The 21,232-nt window shown below is 41.6% G+C and overlaps 1 protein-coding gene across 1 annotated transcript; it reads left to right on the forward strand.

Moving 5' to 3' along the window:
• Positions 1-3,295: 3,295 nt before the first annotated feature.
• Positions 3,296-20,945, forward strand: LOC115162848 (delta-1-pyrroline-5-carboxylate synthase). The gene is made up of 18 exons (XM_029714278.1): positions 3,296-3,433; positions 5,029-5,139; positions 5,503-5,654; positions 5,945-6,094; positions 6,199-6,303; positions 7,033-7,191; positions 7,661-7,751; positions 7,836-7,960; positions 8,273-8,417; positions 8,694-8,767; positions 8,927-9,026; positions 9,182-9,402; positions 10,303-10,440; positions 10,780-10,975; positions 17,948-18,069; positions 19,725-19,911; positions 20,154-20,249; positions 20,498-20,945. The coding sequence occupies exons 2-18, from the start codon at positions 5,040-5,042 to the stop codon at positions 20,677-20,679; spliced, it is 2,343 nt and encodes a 780-aa protein (XP_029570138.1). The 5' UTR covers positions 3,296-3,433; positions 5,029-5,039; the 3' UTR covers positions 20,680-20,945.
• Positions 20,946-21,232: the final 287 nt, after the last annotated feature.

The following is a 21,232-nucleotide window of genomic DNA, read 5'->3' on the forward strand; positions in this document are numbered from 1 at the left end:
TTTGTTTCGGTCGGGTATGGCTCTCAATCAGGGACAGCTGTATATTGTTGTTGCTGATTGGGAGCCATACTTAGGCAGCCTGTTTTCCTTTGGGTTTTGTCGGTGGTTATTTTCTGTTTAGTCATTTGTTACCTGACAGAACTGTTTGGCTTTGTCTTTTGTTTAGTTGCAAAGTGTTCTCATTTTCCACTACATTTCATGATGAGCACTAACCACGCTGCGCCTTGGTCTACTCCATTCAACAGCCGTTACACACGTACGTGTCAGTGTCAAATAAAGGTGCTGGCGACCTAGAGGCCCACATAAGCTCCGCAAAACACAAAATTGCAGCTAAAGGAGAGAGTTCGTCAGGTAAATTAACTGACTATTTTGTGAGAGCAGGTAAAACAGAAGATGCTGTTACTGCTGCGGAGGGAGTTTTTGCATTCCACAACACGAAGCATCACAATAGCTACAGATCAATGGACTGCACGTCTGCCTTGTTATTAAAAAAGCCTTTCCCTGATTCCGAGACTGCGCGAAAATGTTCAAGCGCTCATACTAAGACCGAAGCAATTGTTAACGCAGTGATAGCACCACATTCTGTCGACATAGCTCAGAAAGCACTAGAAGACATTCCTTACTGTGGTGTTTCTACTGATGGGAGCAATCACGGTGCTGTGAAAATATTCCCTCTGCTTATTCAGTATTTTGATTGGAAGAATGGTGGCGTGCAAAGTAAATTAGTCGAAGTTAAAAACACTCCAAATGAGACAGCTGATACGATCGCACAATACATCAAAGAAACACTGGAAAATAATGGGATTTTTTCCAAATGTATTGCATTTACAGGTGACAACTGCAATACAATGTTCGGGGTGATGAAGAAGGAAAGAATGTTTTCGCAAACTTAAAGAAGTCATTGCAGAACAAGTCTTTAATCGGTGTGGGCTGCCCAGCACACGTCTTGAACAATTGTGTTCATTACGGGGCAGACACACGAGATGTCGATATTCAGAACATCATCTTCAAAATATGTCAATACTTTCACATCTACACTGTGCGCACAGAGAATCTGAAGGAGTACTGTGAATTTGTTGATGTTGAATACAGAAGTCTCCTTTCTCACAGCAAGACGCGATGGCTGTCATTATTCCCAGGTATTGAGAGGCTGCTACAGATGTTTCCAGCCTTGAAAGCATTCTTTTTGTCACAGGAAAAAACACCCTCCTTGATCAAGAAGTTTTTTGAAGATGAGTTCAGTGAAATTTACCTCTGGCACATGCACTCACTCATGTGTGTGTTTCATTCACACATTCAGGAGATGGAAAGGGAGAATAATTCAATTGTGGAAGTGAAGAAACTTTTGAACAAAGTCCACACCATGCTTCTTGAACGCAAGACCAATAACTTCATGTCCCTTAAAGTTAAGGGACTATTGGCACAAAAGCACAAGGATGGACTTGGTAAGAATTGTGACCATTTCAGTGTTCAAGTACAGGGTCTGTACAGTTGATGCCTGGAGTATCTGGAGAAATGGATGGCACCCATGGAGGAGTTCTCCTCTTTCATGTGGATGGATCTGAGCGAGACACCTGACTGGAATGACATAGAAGCCTGTATAAAACACCTGGGAGAAAAGGGGGTGCCAATTGATGATGCAAAGTGCTTTGATCAGGTCACCAACCTGAAGAAATTCACAGAAAGGTGTAACAGTGATGGAGAGTTCTGTAATCTGCAAGCACACAAGAAGTGGACCAAATATTTTGAGGTCCAAAAGCATAGATTTTCATTCAGAGCTACTGAAGATTGCACAGTTTTTCTTTGCTATTCCTTCTCACAATGCAAATGTAGAGAGAGTTTTTTCACTGATGCAAAGCCAGTGGACAAAGGAAAGGAATCACTTGTCTGTTGAGTCACTGAAGGGGCTTCTGTGTACACCATACAACTTTAAAAACATGTCTTGCAAAGACTTTCATGCCTACTTGATTGGTAATCAAGGACTGTTGGGAAAGATTCTATCTTCGGGAAAGTATACCAGAGAGCATCAGGAGGACTGACATTATTTTTGACTGAAATAGTGGATTTTTATAACAGTTTTTTAATTTTATTTTAACCTATGGCCATGAAAAGAAAGGTGTTAAAAGCTAAACTATTATTTATTGTTTTATTATTATTCTATTGTTGAGGGCCAACAGTTGAATGGAAAGGATGTATTACTTTATGTATTAAAGTTCAATAACATAGTTGCATGGTTGTGAACGCATTTGTATTTACCGCCCACTGTGTCCGTCTCCCTCTGCCTCCACTGTCCTCTTTTTTGAAAACTAAAATATGGTCACCCTACGTTAGCTAATATGGTGACAATGTAGGGAAAATGTGAGAGGAGGAGAGCGCGTAGATGTGATTATGCTATTTGTATGGCTGCTATGAAAGTGAATTGTGTGTGCGGGTGATCAGGGGTGTATTCATTCAGCCAATTCAGTTGAGAAATATTTTTTCAACTGAAGCAAATGGAGCGAAACTGGAATGGACCTACCTGAATTTATCCAATATAATCTCACTTTTTAGTTGCAAAACGTAACGTTTGGACTAATGATTACACCCTAGATCAGCGAGATGTAGGCAAGAGTGTGCTAGGTGGTATTGAATGTTTCACTTTCTGTCACCTTGATTACTCCAATTTTTCTTTCGATCTGTGCACCTACGTTATAAACTTTAATTTGTAGGCTCGGTTGTAGCAACCTCATGAGGGGTTATAGGGCAAATTTGAGTATCAGTAGCCTAAACCTATCAATGTTACATTGAGCTGGGTGAATGGAATATGATTGACAGTCATCCCATATGCTGCAATAGAAATAAGGCTGTGCTCAGAATTTTTTTTATCATCCACCCTAATCTTAAACTGCACAGACCGCCACTGGATTCATCAAAAGACAGCAATTAGTTAATTTGATACAAAGTAAAACATCTGTTGAAATGGCACTGTGGATGTATTAGACTTCAGAATTGCATTGGGGGCATACTCATATTGCAAGCTACTGTATGGGTTTTGGGTCCATTACATTTATTAGCTAACTCAGTGCCACACAGATTACAATTCTAAAGACTTTACACAAATATTAGCGTCGTAGCTCTTATAGCGGGACTTAACCGTGAGAAATCACCTCACTATTCAGTCTATCGGACATTCATATTGCTATGTACAGCCTTAACTATGGCTCTTGGAGGATTCTACATTTTTTTATCTGTTTGAATCACTTTCAATGGGGTACCTTTATTTTGAAAGCGAACCGCTGATTCACGTTTATGTTGTTCACAACACAACCCACATGTTTCGGGAACACGGCCTATGGCTGTCTGTGGATGTGGCAATCTGACGACGTGTCTTTACTCAGCAGTTGTCAATTTTGCTGCAGCGGGAACCTTCGACTTTTATAAGTACTGACTGTTGGTGAGACATCTTTTGAATTAATTCTCTATTGTGTTTCTCTATTTGGTTGCCTCAACGTAGTCTATTGCTAGCTAGTCAGATCCTAGCCTGCTGTAGCTAGCGTTCCCTATCGACTATAGTAACGTTAGCTAGAAGCGGCCATATTGAAGTAACGTTAGTCGCATATTTTATCGTTCCCCCCAGTTTTCTCGTCATTAAGTAAGGTTGCTGAGGAAATCGAAACATTTGCAGCCTGAATATATATATATAGTGTTTAAGTACGAACCGGTCAAGGGGTCACGTGTATTACCGGCTGGCCACATCAAGCCCGGACGATAGTGGAGGTCTATGCCCAGCCTAGCTTGTACTAGTAGCCTACAGCTTGATTTAACGAACATTTTCTAGCTAGACATTTCAGCAGCCACATCAACAGACTAACATGAGAACTTCGTTATCCAACGTTACACATTTGATTTATGACAGTACTATAGCTAGTTACGTTAGCTATCATAATGACCCTGTCCAGTTGTACAACATTGACAGCTTAGCTTCCATTTATGGCAACCCTGGCCGATTTGTGATATCCATGGATGAACTAACTAGTCGTAGTATAAAGCAGTGGGCACTGAATTGGCACCATTTCTGTAACTACAGCTATCAATCCTTAGCAAAACACCACAACTAACTATACTGAACAAAAATATAGACGCAACAATTTCAAATACTTTACTGAGTTAGTTCTTATGAGGAAATCAGTCAATTGAAATAAGTAAATTAGGCCCTAATCTATGAATTTCACATGACTGGGAATACAGCTATGCATCTGTTGGTCACAGACATACCTTTAAAAAGATGGGCCTCAGGTATTTCTATGCATCGATAAAATGCAATTGTGTCTGTAGTTTATTCCTGCCCATACCATTCATAACCCCACTGCCACCATGGTGCACTCTGTTCACAACGTTGACATCAGCAAACTGCTGGCCCACACGTCATACATGTGGTCTGAGGCCGATTGGAGGTATAGCCAAATTCTCGAAAACACGTTGGAGGCGGCTATGGTAGAGAAATGAACATTACATTCTCTGGCAACCGATCTGGTGGACATTCCTGCAGTCATGCCAATTGCATGCTCCCTCAACTTGAGACATCTGTGGCTTTGTGTTGTATGATAAAACTGCACATTTTAGTGGCCTTTTATTGTCTCGGCACAAGGGGCACCTGTGTAATGCTCATGCTGTTTAATCATATACTTGATATGCCACTTATCAGGTGGATTTATTATCTTGGAAAATGAGAAATGCTCATTAACACGGATGTAAACAAATTTGTGCACAAAATAAGCTGTATGTGCGAATGGAACATTTCTGGGATCTTTTATTTCAGCTCATGAAACATGGGACCAAAACTTTGCATGTTGCATTTTATATTTTTGTTGTGTGTAGTATAGCTGGTTAACTTCAGCGCTTGAGACTGTTGACAGCTATTTTCTACCAATTATCTACAACAACGAGACAATTTGGTTTAGCTTACTTACAAGCAAATGTACACCTGTATATCAGCCTAAAGGATGCCCACTTTATTGTGATTTATAAATAGCTGTGTACTGTCCTCAGGTCACATTGCCATGATGTTGCAGAGGCTGGCCTTGTGTTCCAGTCTACGGTCCAGGAGCCTGCAAGCAAATGTTTGCCCACGCTTTGCCAGGGCAGTGTCCCAAACCAAGTGTAAGTAGCCAACCTCATTCCACCATTCCAAAACACACTGCACTGGTGCACCCCACTACAGATGACACTTGGCACTTAACACACCTCTTTGGCAGTCTCAGACGTTTGTCCATATAATAGCCTAACATATGCTGTTGTCAGACAACCCAAGGTTTACGATGAGAACTGCTGTTCAGTACGTTTTGGATAAAGGTATTTTGGGTCATGTTCAGTAGGTATGAAACGGAAGCAAACAAGTTAAATATGAGGGTACTATCTGAACTAAGAAACTTTAATTTTTGTTTTTTGTTGCATAATGTTTTGTTACGGTGTGCCCTAATGAACATGACTGGTGTTAAATGAATGTCCTGTTATCTGTTGCAGTCCCTGTCACCCATTCTCCTGGGAAGTCAGCAGCGCACCGCAGTGAGCTCAGACAGGCCAAGCGCATTGTGGTGAAATTGGGCAGTGCTGTGGTGACGCGGGGAGATGAGTGTGGCTTGGCCCTCGGGCGTCTCGCCTCCATTGTGGAGCAGGTGAGGTCACGACCCGGTCATTGATGATATAGGTTGTAATGACCAGGAACTACTAACGAGAACCAGAAATAATGTAGAAATAGAAGACTCCAGAATATTGAAATTCAAGACATGATTATGTGGGTTTTGATTGGCATTGAAGGTATCTTCTAAAATTTAAGGGGAGAAACTGCTGAGGTAATGTTCATTTATATTTTGGGTGGGTCTTTAGAGAATACTTGTTGAAGATAGAATTAAGTTGATGAATAAGTGGTGTGTAAGAAGAGTTCATTGTTGTGTGTGCCCCTTAGGTGGCCGTGCTGCAGAACCAAGGCAGGGAGATGATGATTGTCACCAGTGGGGCTGTTGCTTTCGGAAGGCAGAGACTGAGACACGAGATCCTGCTATCTCAGAGCGTCAGACAAGCCTTGCACTCTGGACAGAACCAACTCAAAGAAATGGTATACCAAGTCACCTCACAACAGATTGGATGACAATGGACAATCGATCAATAACTATTGGCATATTGGCTTTTACTCATGATTTTTATTTCTCTGCGCTTCAGTCACTTCCAGTTCTGGAGGCCCGGGCGTGTGCAGCTGCTGGACAGAGTGGCTTGATGGCTCTGTATGAAGCTATGTTCACCCAGTACAGCACCTGCACTGCACAGGTACAAACCCACTTACAAAAGTATTACTGTATCATTCTTTGCAGATGGAATTGCATAGTGTCTGATTACACTAAATTCATTTATTGTATGCCTTTTCTTAGCCAAAGTTGTATTGACAAATCAAATGTTATTAGTCACATGCTCCGAATACAACAAATGTAGAACTTACAGTGAAATGCTTACTTACGAACCCCTAACCAACAATGCAGTTTTAAAAAATACAGATAAGAAATAAAAGTAACAAGTAATTAAAGAGCAGCAGTAAAATAACAATAGCGAGACTATACAGGGGGGGTACCGGTATAGAGTCAATGTGCGGGGGCACCGGTTAGTTAAGGTATTATGTACATGTAGGTAGAGTTATTAAAGTAACTATGCATAGATAACAACAGAAAGTAGCAGTGGTGTAAAAGAGGGGGGGGGCAATTCAAATAGTCTGGGTATCCATTTGATTAGATGTTCAGGAGTCTAATGGCTTGGGGGTAGAAGCTGTTTAGAAGCCTCTTGGACCTAGACTTGGCGCTCCGGTTCTGCTTGCCGTGCGGTAGCAGAGAGAACAATCTGACTAGCGTGGCTGGAGTATTTGACAATTTTTAGGGCCTTCCCCTGACACCACCTGGTATATAGGTCTTGGATGGCAGGAAGCTTGGCCCCAGTACATGTTTTTAGAATGACTATATGCCTACGTTAAACCCTCAAACTGAGATCTTTCGTATGCCTCTTCAATAGATCCTGGTGACGAACCTCGACTTCCACGATGAGCAGAAGCGTCGCAACCTGAACAGCACCCTCCACGAGCTGCTGCGCATGAACATAGTGCCCATCATCAACACCAATGACGCAGTTGTACCGCCCCCTGTTCCAAACAGTGACCTTCAGGGGGTAAATGTAGGTATATTGTGAAGGGCATGCTGGGAATGCATAGTGTGGTTGTGATGGTTTATTACATAAGGCATATTTTCTTTTACTTTCTCCACCCACACAAATGTTTCATTTTGGTTTAGCATCTGTTTGAAATTAAATGTAATTAGCTTTGATCATTTCTACTTTTATTAGTGCTTCTTCATGCATCTGAGGGGCGAATCCGGACTTCCACTTAGTCTTCCATTGATGCCAATGCAAACCTAAGTGAAAACTTGGCTTATGTGGAAGTTAGGATATGACTTATGTTGAAGTCAGAGCCAATGCTAGTGTAGAGGGGCCTATTGTAGCAAGTTTTTGTTCAGCAAGCTGCTCTTACTTTAAAATTACATCCTAGGCTAGGGTACACTGCATAGTTATGATACATGGCTATGATGAGCTGTTTGCATGTATTAAATGGGGTCATGCTGTTATGTTTTTTTTTCTTGCATTTTAGGTAATACACATCAAGGATAACGACAGCTTGGCTGCAAGACTGGCTGTTGAAATGAAAGCAGACCTTCTTATTGCTCTATCTGATGTTGAAGGTATGTAATGCATTTCGAAATGAGCTACGTTCATTTACTCTCAGCTAAAATAAAAAGTATTTGCGTTGACCATGTATCCCTCAGGATTGTATGACAGCCCCCCAGGAACAGATGACGCTAAACTCATCGACATCTTCTACCCCGGAGACCAGCAGTCTATCAGATATGGCTCAAAGTCCAAAGTGGGCATTGGGGGCATGGAGGCAAAGGTTAGTGGCAAGCAACCACCATCTACACTCCAAGTGTTAAAATAGTGTGGTTGGCCATTTGAAAGAAGGTTTTATCAATCAATCAATTTCATTTATAAAACCCTTTACATCAGCAGTTATCACAAGTGCTTTTACAGTAACTCGGACTAGGGCCCCAAAGTTAAAAGCAAGCAGAAAGAAAGAGGCAAGGAAATACGCCCTAAATAGAAGAAACCTAGGGAGGAACCAGGGTCAGAAGGGGGGGACACCCTCCACTGGCTACTGGGTATGTCTCATTATAAATGTTTATTACAACCATGTTGTCTCACCCAGGTGAAGTCGGCTCTGTGGGCGCTTCAGGGTGGCACGTCGGTCGTCATTGCCAATGGCACAGACCCCAAAGTCACGGGCCACGTCATCACAGACATAGTGGAGGGAAAGAAAGTGGGCACATTCTTCTCTGAGGTCAAGCCTGCTGGTGAGTCACTGATAGCTTTGTAGAGAAATAAACACCAACCTACAGTAGATTAGAAGCAGTAGTTACACTCATTAATAAACTACATTTATTTGTAAAAATGCAGTTCATTACATTGCAATTCATGAGCATTTATAATAATGTATAACGAATTTATAAGCATTTCAAAAAGCATTTATAATGGCTCATGTATGAAAGTGGTTAAAAAGAGTCACTGAAACAGTTAAGTTGGTGAGATGCCCCACTCAGGTTCATGTTGTTGTGGGATGTGACACACAGGTCCCACTGTGGAGCAGCAGACAGAAATGGCCAGGCAGGCAGGCAGGACTCTGGCCACTCTTCACCCAGATGAGGTGAGCGTTCCCTTTTTTACCCTTTTCACCCTACAGAGCTGTGCCGAGCTGTACTGACTGGCCTGGTTATAGAGTGCCCATCTGAGCTGATGTGTGATTTATCTCTGCTGTACTTTAGTAATCTTTTTAAGACGTCTGTATTCATTCACACTCAACCAGAGAGGAGAGATAATTTGCCGTCTGGCTGACCTGCTGACAGAGAAGAAGGATGAGATCCTCAGTGCCAACAAGAGAGACATGGAGACTGCAGCATCATCAGGTACTCAATGCAGCTTCATCAGGTCACAATGGCCTCACAAATTAGGATCATACCAGATATTGTTAATATTGCTGACACAAGCTGTCTGTCGATATCAGCAATTGATATAAGCCATAAGAATTTTGGTCTTATATTTTAGTGTGATTTCCCTCTAGGCCGTCTTTCCCAACCCCTGTTGGCAAGGTTGAGTCTGTCCACATCAAAGCTGAACAGCCTAGCCATAGGCCTGCGTCAGATTGCTGTATCATCCAGGGACAGCGTGGGGCAGGTGCTCCGCAGGACCAGAGTCGCCAACAACCTGGAGCTCGAACAGATCACTGTGCCCATCGGGGTCCTGCTGGTCATCTTTGAGTCCCGGCCCGACTGCCTTCCTCAGGTCAGTCACCTGATGATGGCCATGCTGCTAAACCACAAGGCTCATCCTAGGCCCAATCCCAAATGGACCACTAGACCCTTCACCCTAGGCACTTGTGGAGATCTGAGAGGATTTGATTGGAAAATAAGTAATATGGTGAAACTTTAACATAGCCTATTAGAGGGCAAGGTGAAGCTATTACCATATTGCTTACATTTGTTAAATCCTCTCTAATTTATTAGTTATCTAAACATTTGTTTTATTTTACCCCTTTTTTCTTTACCCCCTTTTTCTAATTGGTAGTTACGATCTTGTCTCATCGCTGCATGTCCCCTATGGACTTGGGAGAGGCGACGGTCGAGAGACGTGTCTTCCGAAACACAACCCTGCCAAGCCGCACTGCTTCTTGACACACTGCTCGCTTAACCCCGCAGCCAGCCGCACCAATGTGTCGGAGGAAACACCATCCAACTGACAACCGAGGTCAGCTTGCAGGCGCCTGGCCCGCAACAAGCAGTTGCTATACCCGCAATAACATCTGCTAAATATGTGTATGTGACCCATAAAATTTGATTTGATTTAGAGCACGATGACACAAGGAAATCGCGGCCGGCATAACCCTCCCTTAACCCGGACGACGCTGGGCCAATTGTGAGCTGCCCCATGGGTTTCCCAGTCACGGCCAGGCTGTGATACAGCCTGGGATCGAACCCGAGGCTGTAGTGGTGCATCAGTACTGCAAAAGTGCCTTAGACCGCTGCGCCACTCGGGAGGCCTCAAATCCTCACAGATTTTAAGTACACAGGACAAATGGTCTAAGGGTTGATTTGAGATTGCACCCTATTGTCTTTTATTTTCAGAGACATGATTGTACTGATGTGACTAAAGTGTCGTATGGACATGTACCGATATGAAATACAGGTGTCAGCTCTGGCTATTGCCAGTGGAAATGCTCTGTTACTGAAGGGGGGAAAAGAAGCGGCCAACACCAACCGGATCTTGCATCAACTGACCCAGGAGGCGCTCTCTCTCCATGGGGTGAAGGATGCTATTCAGCTGGTAAGAGCTTGATCCAAATCAATGGGAAATTTGAGGCAGGAGTTGAGTTTTAGGTTATGCATAACACTTATTAGATACACTTATGTTACAGATAGGAGAAATCATTTGTGTGGTGTGAATAACAGTACACTTGTACTGTAGGTCAGGGCTGGAGTAAATTCCATTTTAATTCAGTCATTTTAGGAAGTAAACTGAAATTCACATGCCCCTCAATCCTTCTCTATAAGAAGATAATTGGAATTGACTGAATTAAAATGGAATTGACCCCAGCCCTGTTGTAGGTACATATGATTTTAGTTTGCATCGTAGTAAAGTATGTTATTAACGTGTGTGCTGTAGGTGAGTACCCGTGAGGAGGTGGAGGACCTGTGTAGACTAGATAAGATGATAGACCTGATCATCCCCCGAGGCTCATCCCAGCTGGTCAGAGACATCCAGAGAGCTGCCAAGGGCATCCCTGTGCTGGGACACAGTGAGGGCATCTGCCATGTCTACATCGACTCTGAGGCCTGCATCGAAAAGGCTGTTGACATCAGTGAGTGCTTCATTACCCCATTGTTTATAAGCAACAATGTACAATGTGTAGTTTTAAACTTATGGTGAAGCTATCTTGTGGATGTCATGAACTGTCAGTCCTTGCGTCTATGGCACGTGTCAAACTCGTTCCGCGGAAGGCAGAGTGTCTGCCGGTTTTCGCTCCTCCCTTGTACTTGATTGATGAGTTAAGGTCACTGATTGGCAAGGAACTCCCCTCAACTGGTTGTCTAGGTCTTAAAAACCAAAAACCAGCAAACGGCTTTAGTTAACATTAAATTATGAACTCATTCATACACCCAGTCCTCTTAAGTCAGTGGTTCCCAAACTTTTTATAGTCCCGTACCCCTTCAAACATTCAACCTCCAGATGCGTACCCCATCTAGCACCAGGGTCAGCGCACTCTCAAATGTTGTTTTTTCCGCCATTGTAAGCCTACCACACACACTATACGATACATTTATTAAACATGAGAATGTGAGTGTGAGTTTTTGTCACAACCCGGCTCGTGGGAAGTGACAAAGAGCTCTTATAGGACCAGGGCACAAATAATAATATATAATACTTTTTTTCTTTATTTAGCCATCTTGCATATAAAACCTTATTATTCACAATTTTTGAGGAACAAACTCACCACAGGTTAATGAGAAGGGTGTGCTTGAAAGGATGCACATACAGTTGAAGTCGGAAGTTTACATACACCTTAGCCAAATACATTTTAAACAATTCCTGACATTTAATCCTAGTAAAAAGTCCCTGTCTTTGGTCAGTTAGGATCACCACTTTATTTTAAGAATATGAAATGTCAGAATAATAGTAAAGAGTGATTTATTTCAGCTATTATTTCTTTCATCACATTCCCAGTGGGTCAGAAGTTTACATACACTTAATTAGTATTTCTTAGCATTGCCTTTAAATTGTTGAACTTGAGTCAAACGTTTCGAGTAGCCTTCCACAAGCTTCCCACAATAAGTTGGATGAATTTTGGCCCATTCCTCCTGACAGAGCTGGTGTAACTGAGTCAGGTTTGTAGGCCTCCTTGCTCGCACACGCTTTTTCAGTTCTGCCCACATATTTTCTATAGGATTGAGGTCAGGGCTTTGTGATGGCCACTCCAATACCTTGACTTTTGTTGTCCTTAAGCCATTTTTCCACAACTTTGGAAGTATGCTTGGGGTCATTGTCCATTTGGAAGACCCATTTGCGACCAAGCTTTAACTTCCTGACTGATGACTTGAGATGTTTCTTCAATATATCCACATAATTTTCCTTTCCTCATAATGTCATCTATTTTGTGAAGCAAAGCACCCCCACCACATGATGCTGCCACCTCCGTGCTTCACTGTTGGGAAGGTGTTCTTCGACTTGCAAGCCTCCCCTTTTTCCTCCAAACATAACGATGGTCATTATGGCCAAACAGTTCTATTTTTGTTTCATCAGACCAGAGAACATTTCTCCAAAAGGTACAATCTTGGTTCTCATGTGCAGTTGCAAACCGTAGTCTGGCTTTTTATGGCGGTTTTGGAGCAGTGGCTTCTTCCTTGCTGAGCAGCCTTTCAGGTTATGTCGATATAGGACTCGTTTTACTGTGCATATAGATACTTTTGTACCTGTTTCCTCCAGCATCTTTCAAGGTCCTTTGCTGCTGTTCTGGGATTGATTTGCACTTTTCACACCAAAGTACGTTCATCTCTAGGAGACAGAACGCGTCTCCGTCCTGAGCAGTATGACGACTGCGTGGTCCCGTGGTGTTTATACTTGCGTACTATTTTTTGTACAGATGAACGTGGTACCTTCAGGCATTTGGAAATTCCTCCCAAGGATGAACCAGACTTGTCGAGGTCTACACATTTTTTTTCTGAGGTCTTGGCTGATTTCTTTTGATTTCCCCATGATGTCAAGCAAAGAGGCACTGAGTTTGAAGGTAGACCTTGAAATACATCCACAGGTACACTTCCAATTGACACAAATGATGTCATTTAGCCTATCAGAAGCTTCTAAAGCCATGACATCATTTTCTGGAATTTTCCAAGCTGTTTAAAGGCACAGTCAACTTGGTGTATGTAAACTTCTGACCCGCTGGAATTGTGATACAGACTTTGACTTGTCATGCACAAAGTAGATGTCCTAACCGACTTGCCAAAACTATAGTTTGTTAACAATAAATTTGTGGAGTGGTTGAAAAACGAATTTTAGTGACTCAAATAGAGGTCGATCGATTATGATTTTTCAACGCTGATTATTGGAGGACCAAAAAAAGCCGATAGATTAATCGGATGTTTTTTATTTGTATATATTTATAATAATGACAATTACTACAATTCTGAATGAACGCTTTTATTTTAACTTAATATAATACATAAAAATCTATTTAGTCACAAATAAATAATGGAACATGTTCAATTTGGTTTAAATAATGCAAAAACACAGTGTTGGAGAAGAAAGTAAAAGTGCAATATGTGCCATGTAAAATCTAACGTTTAATTTCCTTGCTCAGAACATATGAAAGCTGGTGGTTACTTTTAACATGAGTCTTCAATATTCCCAGCTAAGAAGTTTTAGGTTGTAGTTATTATAAGAATTATAGGACTATTTCTCTCTATACCATTTGCATTTCATATACCTTTGACTATTGGATGTTCTTATAGGCACTATAGTATTGCCAGTCTAATCTTTGGAGTTGATAGGCTTGAAGTGATAAACAGCGCTGTGCTTCAAGCATTGCGAAGAGCTGCTGGCAAACGCAGGAAAGTGCTGTTTGAATGAATGCACACGAGCCTGCTGCTGCCTACCACCGCTCAGACTGCTCTGTCAATATCAAGTCATAGACTTAATTATAATATAATAAACACACAGAAATACGAGCCTTAGGTCATTAATATGGTCAAATCCGGAAACAATCATTTCGAAAACAAAAAGTAAATTTTTTCAGTGAAATACGGAACCGTTCCGTATTTTATCGAACGGGTGGCATCCATAAGTCCAAATATTGTTGTTAGATTGCACAACCTTCAATGTTATGTCATAATTATGTGTGAAGGAAAAAGGAAACCGCACACTGCTCTTGATAGTATCACTGATATTTAATAAGCTTACGTATCGTCAGAGCTTTTGTGAATTTTCGGAAAAAAGCACCTCTATGTAGACCTAGCCCCACCCACATCCATTCCACGTATGGAAAGGGGTTGGAGGCAAAGGAAAAATAAGTGCTACCAAACATAACAATATGCATTTCACAAACACTACAAAAGTGTATAAATAAGACGCATTGAATACGTCCATAAAACCACAATGAGGACATAGCAAGTTTTCATTAATCATTGGGTACATCATACGAAAAACATCAGAGTAATCTTAAATAGGCACATAATTCATGTTCAAATTCACAACATAACATACATAGGCATTTCATCATTAAGTCCTTTGGGAAATAATATCTGGAGGGTGAAAATCCAAAAACATTCTCTTTTGCTCAGAGTATTGTTAATATCACCTCCCCTGTCTGATATCTTGACTTTCTCTATGACACAAAATCTAAAAGGTGGAAATGTCATGTTTTAGGTCATTAAAATGTACTGCGACTGGATAATCCCTGTCGTTTCACCTGATTGAACTTTTATGTTCACTAATTCTCTGTTTGAGAGAGCGGGAGGTCTTACCGACATAGCAGAGCCCACATGGACATTTAATAATGTAAATAACATGGGTGGTGGTACATGTAATGATATCATTTATTTGAAACCGTTTTCCTCTGGGGGTGGCAGAAATATTCACACTTCATCATATTGTTGCACTGTGCGCATCCTCTGCATTTATAGCTACCATTTGGTAGACGGCGTAAAAGAGCCTGGCTGATTTTTCTTTCGTGGCTGGCAGTTGGCATGAACCAGTTTATCGCGTAAATTGCGACCTCTCCTATACACAATAAGTGGTGGATTTTTAAATTCAGCCGGCAAAGCTGGGTCCGATGATAAAATATGCCAGTGTTTCTTGACCACACCTCCCACTTTTCGCAAATTCAAAGTATATGTGGTTGTGAACATTACGGAGTGTTCTTTTGTTTTAGCGGGTCTTTTTTGTAACAATTCATCTCGTGTTTTTCCCAATGCCAAATGAAGAGCTTCATCCACACATTGTGGCGAATAGCCTCTTCTTAGAAACCTAATACGCATCTCCACTGCTTTTTCTAGATAATCATCTGTGGAGTAGCATATACGGCGCAGTCTGAAAAATTGGCTTCTTGGAAGTCCTCTTTTTAATGGCTCAGGATGGAAGCTGTCCCCGTGTAATAGAGTATTTCTGTCCGTTTCTTTTCTATACAGAGTTGTAAACAGGGTTCCATTTGATTTCTCAATCCACATATCGAGGTAATGAACGCGTTGAGTGTCACTTTCAATAGTGAATTAAATATCAGTGATACTATCAAGAGCAGTGTGCAGTTTCCTTTTTCCTTCATCCTGTTTCAATTGTTGCCATGCACCTGCAATAAGATTGCTCAGCGAGTGCCTTTTGAATTATGTCATAATTATGTAAAATGTCATAATTATCTAAAATTCTTTACGGTCTTTGTTAGGAAGAAATGGTCTTCACACAGTTCGCAACGAGCCAGGCGGCCCAAACTGCTGCATATACCCTGACTCTGCTCGCACAGAACGCAAGAGAAGTGACACAATTTCCCTAGTTATTATTGCCTGCTAACATGAATTTATTTTAGCTAAATATGCAGGTTTAAAACATGTTTACTTTTGTATTGATTTTAAGAAAGGCAATGATGTTTATGGTTAGGTACATTGGTGCAACGACAGTGCTTTTTTTGCGAATGCGCTTGTTAAATCATTACCCGTTTGGCGAAGTAGGCTGTGATTTGATGATAAATTAAGAGCCACCCCATTGATTATTTGCAATGCAGGACAAGCTAGTTAAACTAGTAATATCATCAACCATGTGTAGTTAACTAGTGATTGTTAAGATTGTTTTTTTTTTTTTATAAGATTAATGCTAGCTAGCAACTTACCTTGGCTCCTTGCTTTACTCGCGTAACAGGTGGTCAGCCTGCCACGCAGTTTCCTTGTGGAGTGCAATGTAATCGGCCATCATCGGCGTCCAAAAATGCCGTTTACCGATTGTTATGAAAACTTGAAATCGGCCCTAATTAATCGGCCATGCCGATTAATCGGTCGACCTCTAGACTCCAACATAAGTGTATGTAAACTTCCCACTTCAAATGTAACTTTCCAATGTTGGGTTGTATTGGAGAGAGTCTGTCTTAAATCATTTTCCACACACAGTCTGTGCCTGTATTTAGTTTTCATGCTTGTGAGGGCCGAGAATCCACTCTCACATAGGTACGTGGTTGCAAAGGGCATCAGTGTCTTAACAGTGTGATTTGCCAAGGCAGGATACTCTGAGCGCAGCCCAATCCAGAAATCTGGCAGTGGCTTCTGATTTAAATTCAATTTTCACAGAACCGCTTGTTGCAATTTCGATGAGGCTCTCTTGATCAGATATCGGTAACTGGACTGGAGGCAGGGCATGAAAGGGAACACGAATCCAGTTGTTTGTGTCGTCCGTTTCAGGAAAGTACTTGCGTAATTGCACACCCAGCTCAATCAGGTGCTTCGCTATATGACATTTTCTGTAAGCTTGAGTTAATTTGCACACAAAAAATCATACAATGATGGAAAGACCTGTGTGTTGTCCTTGTTAATGCAGACAGAAAAGAGCTCCAACTTCTTAAACACAGCCTCAATTTTGTCCCGCACATTGAATATAGTTGCGGAGAGTCCCTGTAATCCTAGATTCAGATCGTTCAGCGAGAACAAACACCACCTAGATAGGCCAGTCGTGTGAGAAACTCGTCATCATGCAAGCGGTCAGACAATTGAACATTATGGTCACTTAAAACTTTAAGCTCGTCTCTCAATTCAAACGACGTGTCAGTGCTTTGCCCCTTGATAACCAGCGCACTTATGTATGTTGTAAAAGCATTACATGGTCGCTGCCCATATTGCATAGGGCAGAAAATACACGAGAGTTCAGGGGCCTTGCTTTAACAAAGTTAACCATTTTTACTGTAGTGTCCAAAACGTCTTTCAAGCTGTCAGACATTACCTTGGCAGCAAGAGCCTCTCGGTGGATGCTTCAGTGTACCCAAGTGGCGCCGGGAGCAACTGCTTGCACGCTCGTTACCACTCCACTATGTCTCCCTGTCATGGCTTTTGCGCCATCAGTATAGATACCAACACATCTTGATCACAAGTCCAATTGACGGCCCAAAGCTGTCCAGTACTTTAAAAATATCCTCATGTTGTCCTCGTTTGCAGAAGAGGATGTCATCCTTAATTGACCTCCCATAAACGTAACGGACATATGCCAGGAGCTGTGCCAGACCCGCCACGTCTGACTCATCCAGCTGTAACGCATATAATTCACTGGCTTGTATGCAAAGCAGTAATTGTTTCAAAACATCTCCCGCCGTGTCACTGATGCATCATGAAACAGTGTTGTTTGAGGAAGGCATTGTCTGTATAGTTTTTTTTGGCCTTTTCCCCCAGCATTGTCCCAGCCATATCCGCAGCAGCAGGAATAATTAAATCCTCTACAATAGTATGGGGCTTGCCTGTCCTAGCCACTCGGTAGCTCACCATATAAGATGCTTCTAGCCCCTTCTTATTAATGGTCTGTTGCTTTTATACATGTCTTACTACTCGAAAGTCGTCTTTATTCTCACTCAAACTCCCGTTGCTTATTTTTCAAATTGTCATGTTTCATTTCTAAATGTCTGAGCAAAAGTTCAGGTTTCCTGCTGGAGAGTTATGGTTAATGTGATTGGATATTAATTGACTAGGCTACCTAAAGTATTTTTTTTTATGTGCATCACATTTTTATTTGGCGTACCCCCTACGGCATTACGCGTACTGCTGGGAATACCTGCTCTAAGTGAACAGTAGTCTAATAAATGTTCTCTCTGCAGTCAAAGACTCTAAATGTGACTACCCTGCGGCCTGCAATGCCATGGAGACCCTACTCCTCCACAGAGATCTACTGAGGACACCTCTGTTTGACCAGATTATAGACATGCTTAGAGTGGAACAGGTGAGACGTGCATACACACCCACCATCTCTCCATGTAGACGATACACATACTCATACTGAGACTTGTTCAGTAACTTATACAGATGACAGACATTACACAACCCAGAGCATTAATGCACTATATAGAGACATCATTTATAAAGGGAGAGACCAGGCCAACACTCTGTTAGACCTTTTGGTGTTGTCATCCAAAGCATTGTCATCTCTAAAGCAGCCATTCATAAACTTACCGGAGAACCCCACAGCAGAATAGTTAATTATTCCAACAATAACTTATTCATGTAGTACCTTGCCACCCTATCTGACCAATTGTAATGGGGGAAGGCTTACTGTCTTTTTTATTTAACCCTTTCAAACGTACCATCACATGGGGTGTGATCGTTCTACAGTGGTCCCTGAAGCGTATGATCACACCCCTTGTGATTAGAATGCTCATTTAGAAAGCCATAGTTTCGAATGACGCAACAATCAGCATTTGAGCTGGCCACACTTTTTTTCAGAAACTATTTACACAAACACAGTCCTTACAAAGTTATGTCCAGAATGTTAGCAGTTTATTTTTGGATGCAATGTTCAGATATTCACAGAACTGTATATATAGCACAACACGATCATCCTAACCGGAAAAATGTAGGCTACATTTGTCCTAGCGCTAACTGAGGAAAGATTGACCCAACACAAGCAGTCATATTTTCTAACTCTCGGCTGACATAAACTACAATATGAATTAGCTAATAGCAATTACCATGTATAATTAATCACATCATGGGTGAGCTCACCATTGATCGAAATAATTAGGTAAAACACTTTCTAGAAATTGAAAGTAATCCGTCGATTAGTTTCAGCGCGCAGCCATGCATTTTTTCCACACAGAAACCAAAGATAATAAGAGAAGACAAGATAAGTTTGGTCTGTTTATAGTATGCATGTTGAAGGGGTGGGTTCACATCCCACCATTCATTTCCAGAAGTCCTCAAAAAATGAGTGAACTCCGACTCAACTCATTTTGTTATAACATCTTAGGTCAAACAGATGATTTCTTGAAACCCAGAATGCATTGTATGTCAACAAACATGGCTCCATACACATAGCTGGAATTAGCTTAGCTCATCATAATCAGTACAACCTTCAAAACATTATTTTACACACATACTATGTGCCCATTACAATTTATGCAAAAATCGGAACGCATGATTTATCACCGGTAATTGAAAAACGTGAATAAAATAGTAAATATATCAATAATACCACACAAAACATTTTCTGATAGTGATTTATTGATACAAATGGCGCGTGCAGGCAGTCAATCACGGTAACCTCTCACTCCCACTCTGAGCCATTCAGTGTTGTTGTTTATGTAACAATCACATTCTGGAATGGAGAGAACGTTTGAACATCACGTGCATAAAAAAACTCACGCTGGGGCGACCGTTAGAGATATTTGGAACACACGCGTGAAAGGGTTAAATCAGTGAAGCATCTACCTGGTCAGTTTAATGGGATATTGGTAAAAAGTATTCTAATGTTGAGATACTGTATGTGCACATCCTTCTTTGATTTGAAATGTTATGTCCCTTTAACTACACAGTAGAGATATGTGTACATGGTCAAATACAGTCATCATTGAAAATGTAATGTCTTGTGTCATCCCACAGGTCAAGATCCATGCTGGCCCCAGGTTTGCCTCCTACCTGACCTTTAGCCCGTCTGAGGTGAAGTCTCTGAGGACAGAGTACGGGGACCTGGAGTGCTGCATTGAGGTGGTGGATAGTATGCAGGACGCCGTGGACCACATCCACAAATACGGCAGCTCCCACACAGATGTTATTGTTACAGATAACGGTGAGCAAATCCTGCAACGCACATGTATACACACACACAGTTTTCAATGAGTTCTGTAGCACTGCATGTCAACGTTCCAATGTTGTACTGTCCTAGTGTATAGGCCTACCATGCATTTATTTACAACAAATGCATTTATGTTTACACTATAGGGTCCCAAAAAAGTAACGTTGATGTCAAATTATTTAAAATACAGTAACTGCTTCCTAGAACTATATATATTGTAATGTTTTTCTGCACAGAGAAGACAGCTGAACAGTTCATGCAGCAGGTGGACAGTGCCTGTGTTTTCTGGAACGCTAGCTCTCGCTTTGCTGATGGATACAGATTTGGTCTTGGTGAGTACATATAATTGTATCATACAAAAATATAACCGTAAATCTAATTTATAAATGCATTTAAAAAAAATGATAAATGTTGTATGCTTATGAATTGTAATGCTTAGTTTGTTATAATGCTTATAAATGTGTATTCATGTTGAGTACAGTATTTAATTATATTAGTTTATTAATTCATATTCATGATAAACAGTTATTATAAAGTGTGTCTAGTCCAGCACATACTGATCCGTATTGTGGTGTTGCAGGTGCGGAGGTTGGCATCAGCACAGCTCGGATCCATGCGAGGGGCCCAGTGGGTCTGGAGGGGCTGTTGACCACCAAGTGGGTCCTCCGGGGTGAGGGGCACACAGTGGCAGAGTTCTCAGAGGCGGGCAGTATGAAGTACCTTCATGAGAACATCCCTGTTCCTCAGAGATTCCCCAGCTAGGAACCACAGTCAGTCACAGAACCCTCCAATACAGGAACTGTCATGTAAAGTGGGAAGTGAGAACCTTAAAGTTCATTTTTATCAGTAGTGCTTAAATTGCAACCTTATATATGGATCTGTATGTGACTGTGGGGGTCAACAAACCACTTTCAGAAACCACATACATGAAAGCAGGAGGAGGCTGTTTTGTATCTGCTACAGTATCGGAGCGTGTAAAGCATTAAGATGACTTGGAAATGAATGAAGAGGTGGTGAACGGTTGCACAGGAAAGCGAATGGTCAAAGTATACGTGTGTGTGTGTACGCTATATATACAGAAGTATGTGGAGACCTGTTCAAATGAGTGGATTCAGCTGTTTCAGCCATACCCGTTGCTGACAGGTGTATAAAATCGAGCACACAGCCATGCAATCTCCTAGACCAACATTGGCAGTAGAATGGCCTTACTGAAGAGCTCAGTGACTTTCAACGTGGCACCGTCATAGGATGCCACCTTTCCAACAAGTTAGTTCATCAACTTTCTGCCTTGCTAGATCAATGTAAGTGCTGTCAT

The sequence above is a fragment of the Salmo trutta genome, chromosome 2, assembly GCF_901001165.1.
Source record: "Salmo trutta chromosome 2, fSalTru1.1, whole genome shotgun sequence".
Lineage (NCBI taxonomy): Eukaryota > Metazoa > Chordata > Actinopteri > Salmoniformes > Salmonidae > Salmo > Salmo trutta.

Coding starts and splice junctions, on each gene's coding strand:
- LOC115162848 (XM_029714278.1), top strand. CDS start 5,040: ATGATGTTGCAGAGGCTGGCCTTGTGTTCCAGTCTACGGTCCAGGAGC. Junction 9,027..9,181: donor GGAGACTGCAGCATCATCAG/GTACTCAATGCA, acceptor ATTTCCCTCTAG/GCCGTCTTTCCCAACCCCTG. Junction 20,250..20,497: donor TGGATACAGATTTGGTCTTG/GTGAGTACATAT, acceptor GTGGTGTTGCAG/GTGCGGAGGTTGGCATCAGC.